The 14,308-nt window shown below is 45.2% G+C and overlaps 2 protein-coding genes and 1 long non-coding RNA gene across 6 annotated transcripts; all 3 read left to right on the top strand.

The window, feature by feature from the left end:
• Nucleotides 1-220: 220 nt before the first annotated feature.
• Nucleotides 221-3,563, top strand: LOC125510444 (uncharacterized). 4 transcript variants are annotated; one of them, XR_007284622.1, is made up of 5 exons: nucleotides 221-786; nucleotides 858-991; nucleotides 1,456-2,009; nucleotides 3,037-3,138; nucleotides 3,366-3,563. It is a non-coding gene; the product is annotated as an uncharacterized LOC125510444 (long non-coding RNA). The 4 variants fall into 4 exon arrangements; XR_007284620.1 differs by having other exon boundaries at nucleotides 221-991; nucleotides 1,456-1,739; nucleotides 1,818-2,009; XR_007284621.1 differs by adding an exon at nucleotides 2,125-2,161 and having other exon boundaries at nucleotides 221-991.
• A 1,446-nt stretch (nucleotides 3,564-5,009) lies between these two features.
• Nucleotides 5,010-6,730, top strand: LOC125510445 (noroxomaritidine synthase 2). Its single transcript, XM_048675623.2, has one exon. The coding sequence runs from the start codon at nucleotides 5,049-5,051 to the stop codon at nucleotides 6,612-6,614; it is 1,566 nt and encodes a 521-aa protein (XP_048531580.1). The 5' UTR covers nucleotides 5,010-5,048; the 3' UTR covers nucleotides 6,615-6,730.
• A 5,494-nt stretch (nucleotides 6,731-12,224) lies between these two features.
• LOC125556618 (noroxomaritidine synthase-like) lies at nucleotides 12,225-14,007 on the top strand. The gene is made up of 2 exons (XM_087523515.1): nucleotides 12,225-13,584; nucleotides 13,676-14,007. The coding sequence occupies exons 1-2, from the start codon at nucleotides 12,900-12,902 to the stop codon at nucleotides 13,852-13,854; spliced, it is 864 nt and encodes a 287-aa protein (XP_087379641.1). The 5' UTR covers nucleotides 12,225-12,899; the 3' UTR covers nucleotides 13,855-14,007.
• Nucleotides 14,008-14,308: the final 301 nt, after the last annotated feature.

The raw sequence follows: 14,308 nt of genomic DNA, 5'->3' as shown, positions 1-14,308 counted from the left end.
GCTATCAGCCTTTGAAGCCGTCCGATTTCACGTTATGGTTGTCCCTGGCCATTGGATGCACAGTAGTTTTTTTTTCATCACTCCCGTCCCCGCAGCTTCTTGAGGGCAGCTACTCCCGTAACTTTTTTTTTTTGAGAAGAAGCTACTCCCGTAACTTTTTCTGACTAACGTGGTTAACTGGGCCAAACGGCCCATCTGTCCGCTGAAGCGAGGAGAAAGATCGGTCCGAAAAGCACCAAACCGATCAATCGTGGGCGACTGGGGTGGTCGCTAACCCTATGGTCCCTATCCAAGGCCAACGGCGATGGCGGCTGTGAGCCGAGATGTCATCGGAGTTCGAGCCCGTGCTACTATTCCTTAAAGCGTGTCTGTGTCCATCCAGTCCCAATTTGAGGCGCACAGAGGAGCGGCCGCCGGCAGGCCGTGTGCCGGATGCGAGGCACTGGATTGGATTGACCACAGGTGAGGAGCAGCAGGATCGGGTGGAGTCGCGGGAGCAAACAATAGCATGGCGGCCGACGCTGGACGGGAGCGGCGGTGCCTCCCCCGCGACCTTCACCTCCAGCGGTGGAGCCAACCGCGACTTCCATTCTCGTCTTGCGGTCGCCCCTTGCAATCCGAGAAGGAAAGGGGTGCGGTGGCGGCAGCAAGGATGAGAAGGTTGGCAAGGAGACGAAGAAGGCGCCCCCGCTCCCCGTGCTCACAGACGTGCTCAGTATTCATATGTCTCGTGGCTTATGTTCTAGCAACCGCTTAAGGAGGAGAAGGGCAGAACGCCACGTACAGGTAAATGCTTTCATGGTGTCCCTTTCAATGTATTGTTGTTCGGCGGATTCTACCGTTCTCTGTGGTCACAGTGCGCAGGCGGCTCTTCCTGGCGTCATGGAGTTCAACAGAGAGGAAGGAGTACATGGCGATGTGCACAATGTATGCAAGGAGCGTGGCCATGCCCATGCGTGTGCATTGGTTGTTTGGGACCCTGCATGGAGTGGTATGCTTGGTGATGCACACAAGATTAGCCAAGAAATCCTGAAAAAATGCGCATCAACTGTTCAATTTATGCATATAGAGGCTCTTCGTAAGATAGAAGTTGATATTCTTCATATGTTTCTTAACCATGCTTTCCTGATCAGCAAAGAAATCCTGAAAAAATGTGCATCTTCTGTTCAATTTATGCATATAGAGGCTCTTCGTAAGATAGAAGATGATGTTCTTCATATAATCATGCTTTCCTGATCAGCCAAGAAATCCTGAAAAAATGTGCATATACTGTTCAATTTATGCATAAACGGCTCTTTGTAAGATAGAAGATGATGTTCTTTATATGTCGCCTTCATGCTTTCCGGAAAAGCATAAGCATGTATAGCTGACATCACCATATATAGGCCTGGTTTATTATTGCGATCTCTGTCATACCTATGTGCAGCTCTTTTTTAGCTAATCCTTATTTTGCAGGCCTCGTGGTTCAATTCAATAAAAATAATGTACCCTATAGCATTTTTTCAATGTGACGGAACAACATCCGAGAGGGTCAGTGCTGGACCGATAGGTGTCTCTACGAGTCTGCACATTATGTTACCCTATGATATGATCCTCCATGGAGCGAAATTATCTTCATGTGTCACAAAAAACAGGTTTGATCGGTGCTAATGGGGTTGCTGCTATGAGTAGTCTTTTTAGAGCTAACTGTACGGACTTTGAGACAGATTCTTTTCGTGAAATGCTGCCTTCTGAAGGAGGTGCTCACAGATCGATTCCTTTTTTCAGAAAAATATCATCTTACTATGATCATGCTTTTAGACCTTCTGCTTTAGCAGTGATGCAGGTTATCCCTTTTTGCAAGAAAGGTTATTTCGCTGCTCATGTCTTTATGTGGCTGGGCTCTCTCAAGCAACAGGAAACACACATTTCGGCAGGGAATCACAAAGCTTTCAGCAGTAATGTCCAACAGGCTATTGTGAAACCCAGCAAAATTGGATAGGGATGCCAAGCTGCTGATTTTCTGTCAGGTAAAACAATTGCTCATGCAAATGTATGTTCAGCTCTATTTTGTTGTTACAATGTTGAATTCTCTTTTAACTTGGTGTTCTCTTTACCGACGTTCTTTCCTGCGGACTGTCTCAGCTTTGGATAAACATCTATTATGTTCTCCGAGGAATAAGTAATAGCCCTGTCATGCTTCTAATGTGTTATTCCTTTGTTGTTATATGGTAGTACGAACCCAGTTTGTTGTTTGGTTTATCTAAATATAAGAAAACATGGTTTCCATACATTTTAAATTACAGAACATGTTAGCTTAACTATGGGCTACAATATATAGGTAAAATGTGTATCCTTTGTGACAAAGATTTCTGTGAATTCTCCCATCTTTTGTCCAGACTACTCTGTCATGCTAACAAAATGCTGGAAGGGTAATGTTTCGTATGATCAGCAGGCATGCCCGCCTGAATTGGGCGCCATGTTTTCTTGCAATAAAGGACTTTCTAATACACTTGAAAAGTGGCCTATAAAATCGAAACAAGAGTTTGATAATTGATTTATAAAGGACTTTGTGCGTTTAGAGTTTTGACAATGATAGACAACGGAGGAATGACCACGATCACTCTACTTTGTTGCTTCATCTTGCGGTACAATAATGATATGCCAAATTATTAGCATTATTATTTGGTATAAAGAATTTTAGGCGGCATTTATTTCTTCTTACATTAGTATTTGGAATAAACATTCCCCTGATTTTTAAGGTATTTAGATGAATAGTTTTTCAAATTGCATGGTCATTCCATATCTAGAATTATCTTTTCCTTGCATTATATTTTAGAATAAACAGCTCTTGCATTTTATGTTTTTTTGCCAAATGGATTCTCCTACTATATATGCTTGCCTTATTCAGAACATGTACAGCAGTGTGTCATGAGCATATGGCATCGTTGCATCTTATTTGGTTGTGTACAAATTTATCACAATATTTCCCTTTATGATGCATAATTAATTTAGTCCAGTTTAGTCCTCAGATATGTTCATCTTCTTGTTCATCAGATTTGATGAGAGACTGATGCTGCTGCGACCATAAGTGCCGGTGATTTCTGTACATGCACCGAACCAACTAAAGCAAACATCGAATGTGTAACTTCTTCCTAGGTAAGAATAATGTGCGCTCATGTTTGCATAGTTTTTATATAGTAAGTTTGTAATGTACATGACCAAGTGGGGCCACATGACTCACCAAATAGTATTTGTTGTCTCTTGGATTGTTGTTTATAAAAAAATCATTTGTATTGATCTGAACAGAAAGGTCACATTTGCATTTTGGTTCCGTATGTATATGTAGTACTTTCACTGATCTTTTTTCTTATACAAACATACAGGGCACAAGCATTGGGTGAATCAAATTCACCAAAGGTTGAAGGAGCTCATCCATCCAGTGAGAGCATTGCAGCTTCCCACATGCCATTTATTAATCCATTTGTTTTAATTGCATCAGATACTCCATCCTTCAATTGTATTGCCAATGTCACTTACACATATGTAATTAAGAGAGAAAATAGGACTTTGCAAGGATGTCACACTACTATTATTTCGATGTGTTTTGTTAAGAAGCTTTATCAAAATTACTATAGTGATCAGTTTCATGGAGTGCCATTTGTTTACACTTTCCTTGCACGGTCATAGTCATGAAATGCCTATGTTGTAGATTTATGATACAATTTATTACTTGCTAGAAAAAACTTGTTGACATGGAACTAAGAGGATGGCCAATATGACCCGGAAAATATAGATGATGGTAGCTATATAAAATAATAAATATTGGTGTAGGTTCAGATGTTCTTTCACTGGAAATAGAAATTCAGTTCTTCCATGTCTATCTATTTGTAAAATTACTATCACTTTATTGGAAAAATAGACGGGCGCAGCAACGCGCGCCAATCATGATCTAGTTTACAGTATAATGCGATATGTTTTGTGCATCACTAAGCAACTCCAACAAAGGCATGAAGGGATACTGACAACCAGGTAGATATTTATGTGATTTAAATTCCACAAACCTTTAGTACACTTCTCAAATATGTTCATATTTTTTCCGCAATACATATTTTCATGGCAGCATGGAGGATTTCAAAGAGTTTGTTCATGTCATCATGCCTAGCGGTGGATCGTGGAATGAGGAATGGGGGTGGGGGTCTTGAGCAATTGGGTTAGAAAAGTGTGGTTTTTTTCACCCGTTGCAACGCATGGGCATTTGTGCTAGTGAACCTAAAGTATTGATTTGGCTTCATGAATGTTGATACTTTTTTCTAGAAGTTCGGTCAAAGTAAAGATATTTTGACTTCGGACAAAACTTATATGCAGATAAAAAAGGACTGGTGAGAGTGCTTGTCATTTCATTATTTGCTTCCTAGTAGCCTATGATCATGATGGATATAAATATATATCACTATAGTGATAATAATATCGACAACAACGTAAACTAATATAGACCAAAGTGGATGGGCCATAATAACTTCAACAAAACCAGTTTCCATCACTGCTAATGTGACCGGTACCGGTAGCTCGTGGGAAGAAAACCCTCTACGTTTACATCCATCGTGATCAAAGATCCTTGCCTAAATTCAACTTCCAAGTTCCATGAAATAGATACCATAGTTTGACTAGTAGCTTTAAAGGTTCATTAGCTATTATGTTTTTAATTTTGATAGTTTTAGAAAGAATAGATATGGCTAACTATCTCAAGATAGACATCCACCACCAAATAAGCAAAAAGACTATTATATTTCCTAATTGGTGAGTGATTGGTTACTGACCAACTGCTAATTAAGTGCGATTTGGAGACTTTTCTCGAGCGTATAACTACCTCTGTTGGAGCTACAATATATTCTTGTGGTGGCAAGCTAATTATTGGCTAGTCAACATGCACTTCACAATGTGAAACAACGTGCACCACAATGGACTTAGATCGAGGGAACTTGTCTATAAATGAAGCAATCGCCATGTTCGATTGCAGGATGCATAAATCGAAGTAGTACGACAATAGCATATCCCCCGCTACCCTCATGATAATAATGTCGAGTAGTTTCTCGCAAGAGCTGCTCATCTCCACTCTCGTGCTACTTGTCCCTATGTACTTCTACTTTAGGTATAGTAGTAGATCAAAGAACCCAACAATGCTTCCCACAAACTGGCCAATATTGCATATGTTACCTTCCTTCCTGGCCAACTCCGACAACTTGCATGACTATCTCTCCATAGTGCTTGCCGAATCAGGCCACAACTTCAAGGCGCATGGCCCGGTTGGGAGCGGGATGCGGTTGCTCATCACCTGCGACCCCGCGAATGTACGACACATCTTCACCACAAACTACACCAACTTCCCCAAGGGAGCAGAGTTTGCCGCCATCTTTGACATCATGGCTGGTAGCCTCTTCACCATTGATGGTGCACCCTCTCTTCGGCCGCGCGCAAAAATCCAGAGCGTGCTTAGCAGCCCGCGGTTGGTTGCTAGTATGGCAACTTGCTGTCGTCACAAGGTGGAGAATGGCCTTCTACCATTATTTTCCCACCTGGCAAGCACCGGCACTCCGTTCGACATGCAAGAAGTGTTTTCCAGGTTTATGTTTGACCTGGCTGCCACACCTCTCTTTGGAGTGGACCCTGGCCTCCTGTCCTTCTCCTTAGACATGTCGATGCCACCCATGGATGCCGCGGTCGCGATGGACACGGTCATGGAGGTGGGATTTATCCGACACTTAATTCCAGCCTCTTGCTGGAAGGCAATGAGGCGCATAAACATCGGCTCCGAGAGGAAGCTTCGCACGGCGCACACGGTGCTAAGAAGATTTGCTGCAGAGATGATCGAGGAGAGGAGTAAGATAACTCTCAATGAGGGAAGATGTGCATTGAGTAATGATGATGAACACGAGGATATTCTATCTTCCTACATAAATGACCCAGAATACACAGACAATGACTTGCTCCATGCGGTGCTCCTCAGCTTCATGCTTGCTGGGCGGGACACGATTGGTACCACTCTACCCTGGGTCTTCTACAACCTCGCCCAGAACCCTGGCATTGTATCAATTATCCGCAGTCAACTCTCACCCATTGCATCGCGCAAAGTACCCGCGAGTACGGGTGCCATGATGATCTTTGAACCAGAGGATACAAAACCTCTGGTCTATCTCAGAGCTGCGTTGTACGAGACTCTTAGGTTGTACCCATCGGCACCTATTGAGCGCAAGACAGTGGCTGCTGGTGATATCATGCCGAGTGGCCATGAGGTGAAGGTCGGGGACACCATCCTTATATCTCTGCACTCCATGGGGAGAATGGAAGACCTATGGGGTAAAGACTGCCTTAACTATAACCCGAATAGGTGGTTGTCAAAGGATGGCAACACCCTGAGGTACGTACCATCTCACAAGTTCTTGGCCTTCAACTCAGGCTCGAGGATCTGCCCTGGCAAGGAGATTGCGGTTATGCAGATGAAGACCGTCGTTGCGACTGTGTTGTGGAACTTTGATGTCGAGGTGGTGGAAGGGCAGATCATCCAGCCCAAGCCATCTTGTATACTACAGATGAAAAATGGATTTATAGTTAAACTGAGGAAGCGAGAATTGTAACATTACACAATCCTTGTGTTTAAACTTACTTAAGGGTCATGCATGGTTCTTCCCAGGCCTGGAATCTCAGTATTGTATTTATATACATGGATTGCTATTTATTTGATAAAATAATAAGGACATATGTTTAAATTTATATCTATTATTTGCATACATTTTCTGTTGAGTCGGGGACGAGGATGAGGATCGAAGGATAGCTTGCCTCGGAAGCATTTTCTGTCTCTCTTGGACGGAGGAGTGGGCATAGTTGGCCTGGTTGTGGATGTGCTTTGTATTTTGTCTTGTTGATGCACTCATGGTTTCTACTTAGAATCAATCAAGAGGCCATACCTAGATTATTAGCATTTTTGTTTGATTGAGCTGTATGTAATCAGACAAGTTTAGGTCGCTATTCAAGTTGAGTGAATGAATGCGCACCAGCTCCATGAACATTCGTCCTCATTGAGCCCACCTATCTACTCCACTGGTACCACTTTTTAGACATTAGCAATGAGACACACACACACACGCACGCACGCACAGACAAAGCCATCTAATGTATGGCAAGAACAAATGTTATACAGTTGGCTTTGATATATGGGACCCCTTTGATAGTTTGTTTATCACTTTTGGATACTAATTATTTTTTAAGGAAATGTCATTTATCGCATGTGGAATCAACATCTGTTTTGAAGGACAGTCACAAAGGATATACATTTCTTTCTTCTGTTGCTATCGACCTACGACCACCATGGTCTTAAATATACACCACGATCAAAGTTTTAAATAGCGGCATAAGCGTTAGCAGATAAATGGGTGCTATAGTGCCGAGATAGCGTGCTATATATTTAAAATTATGACCAATATACATAATAATATGGATCACCATGAAATAAATATGAATCGCAATAAATAATAAGTAATAATAACATCGACAGCAAAATATCTTTCTTTGCTGCTTCTATGACCGGGTAACAAGCGAGAAATGAGCACTCTATATTTGAAGCATCACGGTCATAGATCCTTGTGTGAATACAACTGTAAATTATCTCCAAATACACATATTTGTAATAATGGCATTAGTGTCCATTACTAACTTGACATAACCAAGAATTCGGTTATTTTGCTTTGGAGTCCAATGTTCTTTTTCACGTTTTCTATGCTCACCCGGCCGGCCATTTAGGTACGGGCGGGAATAAACCTAACACTGATACTGTACTATATGAATTATCTGTTGTTGCAGTCAATAGCTATTTTTTGTCTTCATTTCTGATTAACTGGACCTAACACTGATGTTGTCGGTTGCTTGCGCGTGTGGCCATCCGGTGGCATGTGACGTCGTGGTTGTGTCCCATGTCGGTGGCCAGGTTGGCCGGTGATGCCCATGTCATGTGGGTTGGGTTGTAACGGTTTTAGCCCGGTTTTCTGTCAATTAACCAGGCAATTCTCTTCTCCTTAATCAATGAAAATGGCAAATCGCTTGCCTTGTTTCAAAAAGTTAAGTAAAGACTCAAAGTAACGTGCCCACATGTAGATATTATTTCCTAATTAAATAGATATTCCTTGGATGTTGAATAAACATTCGAGCGGGAGGAGGGTCACAATCAATAGGATATTTATTTACCGAAAAAGGCTTTCTCCCTGCTTTATATATAAAGCACCGTTCAACATCACCCAGTACAAACTCACGCCCACACAACACACACACACACACACCCAAGGCAAGATGCATAGGCGCTGAGCGTAGCAAAACCATCCCTAGCACTACGCGAAGAGGTGAAACTACATATGACGAACCGTGGGCTCCAAGGCGGCGCCTTCATGAAGGGGACGACACCAGAGCGCCTCCACCTCCCGATCCGAGGATCAGAGTTTCCCCCGGAGCAACACGAAGGGCAATGAGAGCCGCGACGACGCCTTCAAGAAGGGAACGAGTCTGCCGCCGCCGGTCCATCCGAAGAAAGAGCAGGTTTTCACCCCGACCATCATTCACCGCTGCCGAACGCCATACCCCGGTTACCACGCCGCCCACACGGCCATGGCAACTGGGCAGCATCAAGCCACGGGCTCTGCCCAAGAGCCCCGCGGAGCCACCGTCAGGGCCGCCACCCCGACATCCAAGACCTTGGCACCTCCTCACCCGAGATCAGCCGCTACCCCGACCAAAGACACGAGTGGAAAGGACCCGCCTTTCGCACCCACGGGTTGCCCCTAGTGCCGAGACCCAATAGGCTGACCAAGGCTGGCCTCCATCAGCCCGTCCTCGGCACCGGGCACGAGACGAGCTCAGTCCTGCTGCCGGGCGCGAGATGAGCATGGTTCTGCTGCCGGGCGCGAGACGGGCTCGGTCCTGCTGCTGGGCGCGAGACAAGGTCAGTCCTACTGCAGGGTGCGAGACAAGATCGGTCCTACTACCGGGTGCGAGACGAGTGATGGACTGTCACTGGGGGAGGGCCAACCATCGACGATGATAGCGGACGGACGCCCGAAGAGAAGGGTCGAAGGTCCACACGGGCCGCACACCGACGAGCCGACGCCGGATAAGCCCAGCCGCCGCCGTGAATGACCCGGACCACCGCCATGAGCCACCACCTCGAGGAGGAGACGATCATGGAAAACCACCACTGCGCTGCCGCCACCACCTACCAATGCAGGGCGACCGCCCGCGGCCCAAGCAGCCCACGACCCGCACCGTCACACGGCCGCGAGCAAGCAAGCCAGCCGCCCACCGCCCGCCTGGATGCGCACCAACCACCGCCACACCTCCATGCCCCTGCTGGCCACAGCCCTCGCTGCCGGACGGGCCGCCAGCGCCAGATCCGGCCGGATCAGACTGGGATCGCCCTGCACGAACCGCCCGAAGGACGAAACTCCGCCTTCACCGCACAGCCGCCACGGCACCGACGACCGCCCATGCCACCAGCGTCGCGACCCACAGCCCCGCCGCCGCGCCCTGCACACAGTGACGTGCCACGCTAGATCCGCAACACCCCGCACTGCCGGAGGCAGACGGGGAGGAGAGAGCCCCCGCCGCCACCCAGGCCAACCAGGCTTCGCCCGGCGGCCCGCGCAGGTGGCGGCGAGGAGGGCGGAGAAGGGCTGAGTCGACGGGCGCCGGGGAAGAAGAGGCCCGCCCGGCCGCCGCGGGGTGGCGGCGCGGACGAGCAGGAGGGCGGAGTCGAGAGACCTCCCTCTCTACAAATATACGATGAAATAAACTCAGGATATTTATTTTCCCATTTTTTTCCCATTCACTTTTGGTTCTAACCAGCCTATGATCGTGACAGACATCAATATATTTCATGATAAATAATAATATGGAGTATGGTCGAAATAAGTATGGATCATGACTACGGATAAGTGCTAATAACTTTGAGAAAAACTTTTCCATCCCCTGCTACTTCATCCGGTAGCAAGGAAGAAGCAAACCCTGATCGAATATCCTTATCTTAAATATAATTACAATGTTCCTAGAAATGAACACGGATATGTAGTAGCATTTGGTTCTGTTAATAAGGCACTGAATAAAATTAGAATTCACTTATTTCAGTTTGGTATTTGGTTCGATATTCGGTTTCAAGTTTATTATGCCCACCCCAGTGGATTCGCTTCCATATAAGCACCCTTAAGTAGTAGTTAATTATTTCCTACCTAGATGATCATCGCAGACTGGATCAACATTCCCAATTTCGCAACATAATATGACGGATTTTATTGCCTAGAGTTATACGAAAAATGGTATGTTTTCGCTGCGGTCTGCTTACTCTGTGGAGTGGAACTATCAGTATGGGAGCAAACTAAAATTTTCCAATGGGATGGGATGGAGCACACCTACCCTATATGGTGTCAGATATGGAAGTTATCTTGTCCGGCTGATGTCAAAAAATTTTATGGCGGACACTACATGGCACTCTCCCATGTCGGACAACACTCACTAATAGACACATGAAGGTCTTGCCCTCTTGCCCTACCTGCTCTCAGGGTGTAGAGATACGAAGCACTTGCTTTTCCTATGTAGAAAAGCGAAGGAGGTTTGGAAAAGGTTAGGGTTGGATATGATTATTGAGAGAGCTCGTGAGATTGATCGTGCTGGAGAGGCAACATTGGAATACCTATTACTCCTTCCAGATCAAGCCTTGCGCATTATGGGGCATGAAAATGATAGAGAAATGATAGCTATCTCAGTTTGGTATATATGGTGGGAAAGATGGAAATTAGTGCACCAGGAATTAACTCAAAATGTGACTCAGATCTCAATGGGGATCATAGCTCTTACATATAATTTTGTAAATGCATCATCTTCAAAGGCGTCCATGAAAAAAGGGGGTTGGAAATGTCCTCCTAGGGGATTTGTGAAACTCAATGTTGACGCCTCTTTTGACCTTGACTTGCTGAAGGGTACGATGGGGGCAGTATTGAGAGACGACAAGGGTAGATTTATTGCAGGAGGGAATGGAAAGACAGACTACTGCGCGGATGTTATCATGGCGGAGGCCTTAGCTGTCAAATTTGGCCTAAATTTAGCACAAAGGGCGGGATGTAATCACCTAATCATCAACTCTGACAATCTGGAGGTGATTGAGACCATGCAGGACGGAGGACAGTCGACGGGAGCGGCGGCGGCAATCTTCGATGACTGCTATCACTATGCTTGTGATTTTATCATGACTAAATTCGAACATTGTAATAGAGAGGCTAATAAAGTAGCACATGAATTTGCTAGATTAGCTAGATTTTTTTCGACTTCGGATTGGTTTAAGGAGCCTATTGGTGAAATTGTAATCGTTTCTTACAAACGATGTATTGATTATTGCTAATGAATAAAATTTCGTTTTAATTCAAAAAAACATTCACAAGGAAGGATGGCGACAATGGATATAAAGTACTAGGCATCCTTCTTCGCCTGCTACCGGTACACGATCATGATGGATATAAATATATGTCGCGATAAGATAATCGGTGGAAATAAATATGGGTACAAAATGGCTAATAAGTGGCAACAGTTCTGACAAAATCATCTTCCTTCACAGCTACTGTGATCCGGAAGCATGGAAGAAGGAACCCATCTATATTTATATACATCATGATCGAACATCCTTGTCTAAATGCAACTGCCGGTTCCCTAGCTAGGAGCAGACACATTTTTGTGTGGAAGAATTAGCTTTGTTAGCTGGCACGTTTTGATTGTTAGCAAAGACTATATGCTACAGCTAACCGTCACGATAGATACCCATTACTAAATAACTAAAAAAGATCCTCGAAGAAAAACGGAAAAGAGTGGTTGGCTACTGATCAACTGCTAATTAAGGATGATTTGAACATTGGTCGACTGTAGTACTCTTCATATAGGAGGTACTAAAACATACAGTATCTTTCTAGTAGGTTAATGATTGGTTGGTCCATATCGAAAATCCACCACCAAATTCAATTATTTTATATTTTTTCTTTTTTTTTAATTTACTGTTCATCCAGGAGCATATGCTCCCGGGAGCCAAAACGCCCCTCCCTGGTCCATATGCAGTACATGATGCAAAAAGATGTGCACACGACCAACGAGCTTAAATTGAGGGGTCATGTCTATAAATGAAACCATTGACATATAGTAGTGTGTATCCTCCCACAGTAGTGATAAACAATGTTGATTCCATTCCGTCTGGAGTTGCTCATCTCCACACTCGTGCTACTTGTTCCCATGTACTTGTACTTTAGGTCTCGTAGTAGATCAAAGAACCCAGCAGCTCTCCCCATAAACTGGCCAATAATACACATGTTCCCTTCCTTGCTGGTCAACGTCCACAACTTGCTTGACTATTTCACCTTGGTTCTCGCCGGTAACGGCCACAACTTCAGGGCGCATGGCCCACCTGGGACCGGAATGAGGTTCTTCGTTACCTGCGACCCTGCAAACATCCGCCACATCTTCACGACAAACTACACCGACTTCCCCAAGGGCGTGGAGTTCGCTGCCATTTTCGACATCATGGGTGACAGCCTCTTCAACGTCGACGGCGCACGAGCTCTTCGTCCACGAGTGAAGATCCATACTGTACTCAGCAGCCCGCGGTTGGTTGCCAGTATGGAGGCTTGCTGCCGCGACAAGGTGGTGAACAACCTTCTCCCGTTGTTTTGCCACATGGCAAGCACCAACGCTCTATTTGACATGCAGGAACTAATGTCGAGGTTTATGTTTGACTTGGCCACTACGGCTCTATTTAGCGTGGACCCTGGCCTTCTTTCCATAGACATGCCGTCCATGGACATCGCAGTTGCCATGGATACGGTCATGGAAGTAGGCTTTTTCGGCACATGATGCCAGCCTCTTGCTGGAAGGTGATGAGGTGGCTAAACATTGGGCCTGAGAGAATGCTTGGTGCAGCGCACACAGTACTACGAGTGTTCGTCGCAAAGATGATCGAACGGAGGAACATCGACAAAGTACATGTTAGTAATGATGAGGAACAAGAGGGTGTGGATATTCTGTCTTCCTACATCAACGACCCAGACTTTGCTGACTACGACTTTCTCTGTGCGGGGCTCATTGGCCTCATGCTCGCTCTGCGGGACACGGTTCGCACGACCCTGACATGGATCTTCTACAACCTCGCTCAGAACCCTGACATCGTGGCAACTATCCGTAATGAATTGTTACCAATTGCATTACAAAAAGCACCTACGGGTGCGGGTGCCATGGTGATCTTTGAGCCAGAGGAGATCAAGTCTCTGGTCTATCTACGAGCCACCTTGTATGAGACTCTCAGACTCTACCCACCGGCGCCTTTGGAGCGCAAGACGGTGGCCACTGAGGATATCATGCCGAGTGGCCACAAGGTGCATGCAGGTGACACAGTCTTTGTTTCCATCTATTCCATGGGAAGAATGAGGGACGTGTGGGGTGAGAATTGTCTGGACTATAACCCACACAGATGGCTCTCAAAGGACGGCAACACGCTGAGGTACGTACCGTCTCACAAGTTCTTGTCCTTCAACTCAGGCCCGAGGATATGCCCTGGCAAGGACATTGCGGTTATGCAAATGAAGATCATCATCGCCACAGTCTCACAAGTTCTTGTCCTTCAACTCAGGCCCGAGGATATGCCCTGGCAAGGACATTGCGGTTATGCAAATGAAGATCATCATCGCCACAGTGTTGTGGAACTTCAATGTGGAGGTATTAGAAGGGCAGAGCATCCGGCCCAAGTCGTCCTGTATACTGCAAATGGAAAATGGGCTCATTGTGAAGCTGAAGAAGCGACAAGCATAACACTAGTCTGTTTATCTATAATAAAAGTACCTACATATTCTGCATGACTCTTTCGAGGTTCAGGGCTTCAATATTGTACTTTATATATGTGTCTTGCTGTATGTATACTATCTGTATATTTACGTATATATGCACTATATCCCTCGGGGCTGAGACGCTTGTCTCAACTCGCACTATCTTAGCTAACAGAAAGAACCGTATGCTTGATTTGATACACACAAAACGTATTCTGCATGGAAACACTTTGCTCTTAGCAGCACACTACCGACTCCAGTTCCTATATATTGTTAGGCTCGCGGCAAGACATCGGTGATTCCAATCGTCTATCTATCTATCTATCTATTATATACTTAAAACGATAGAAAAGTAACGGTAGAGATTCACCGCTCAAAAAGTTAAGAAATATGAACGGACTAGATTAAGGCAACTTGCCATAGAAAAAAAAAAGGAAAGC

Source organism: Triticum urartu, chromosome 5A (assembly GCF_056163025.1).
Source record: "Triticum urartu cultivar PI428250 chromosome 5A, HENAU_Tu73, whole genome shotgun sequence".
NCBI classification, from domain to species: Eukaryota; Viridiplantae; Streptophyta; class Magnoliopsida; order Poales; family Poaceae; genus Triticum; species Triticum urartu.
Note: the sequence above shows the minus strand (reverse complement) of the source record. Positions and strands in the feature narration are given on the sequence as shown.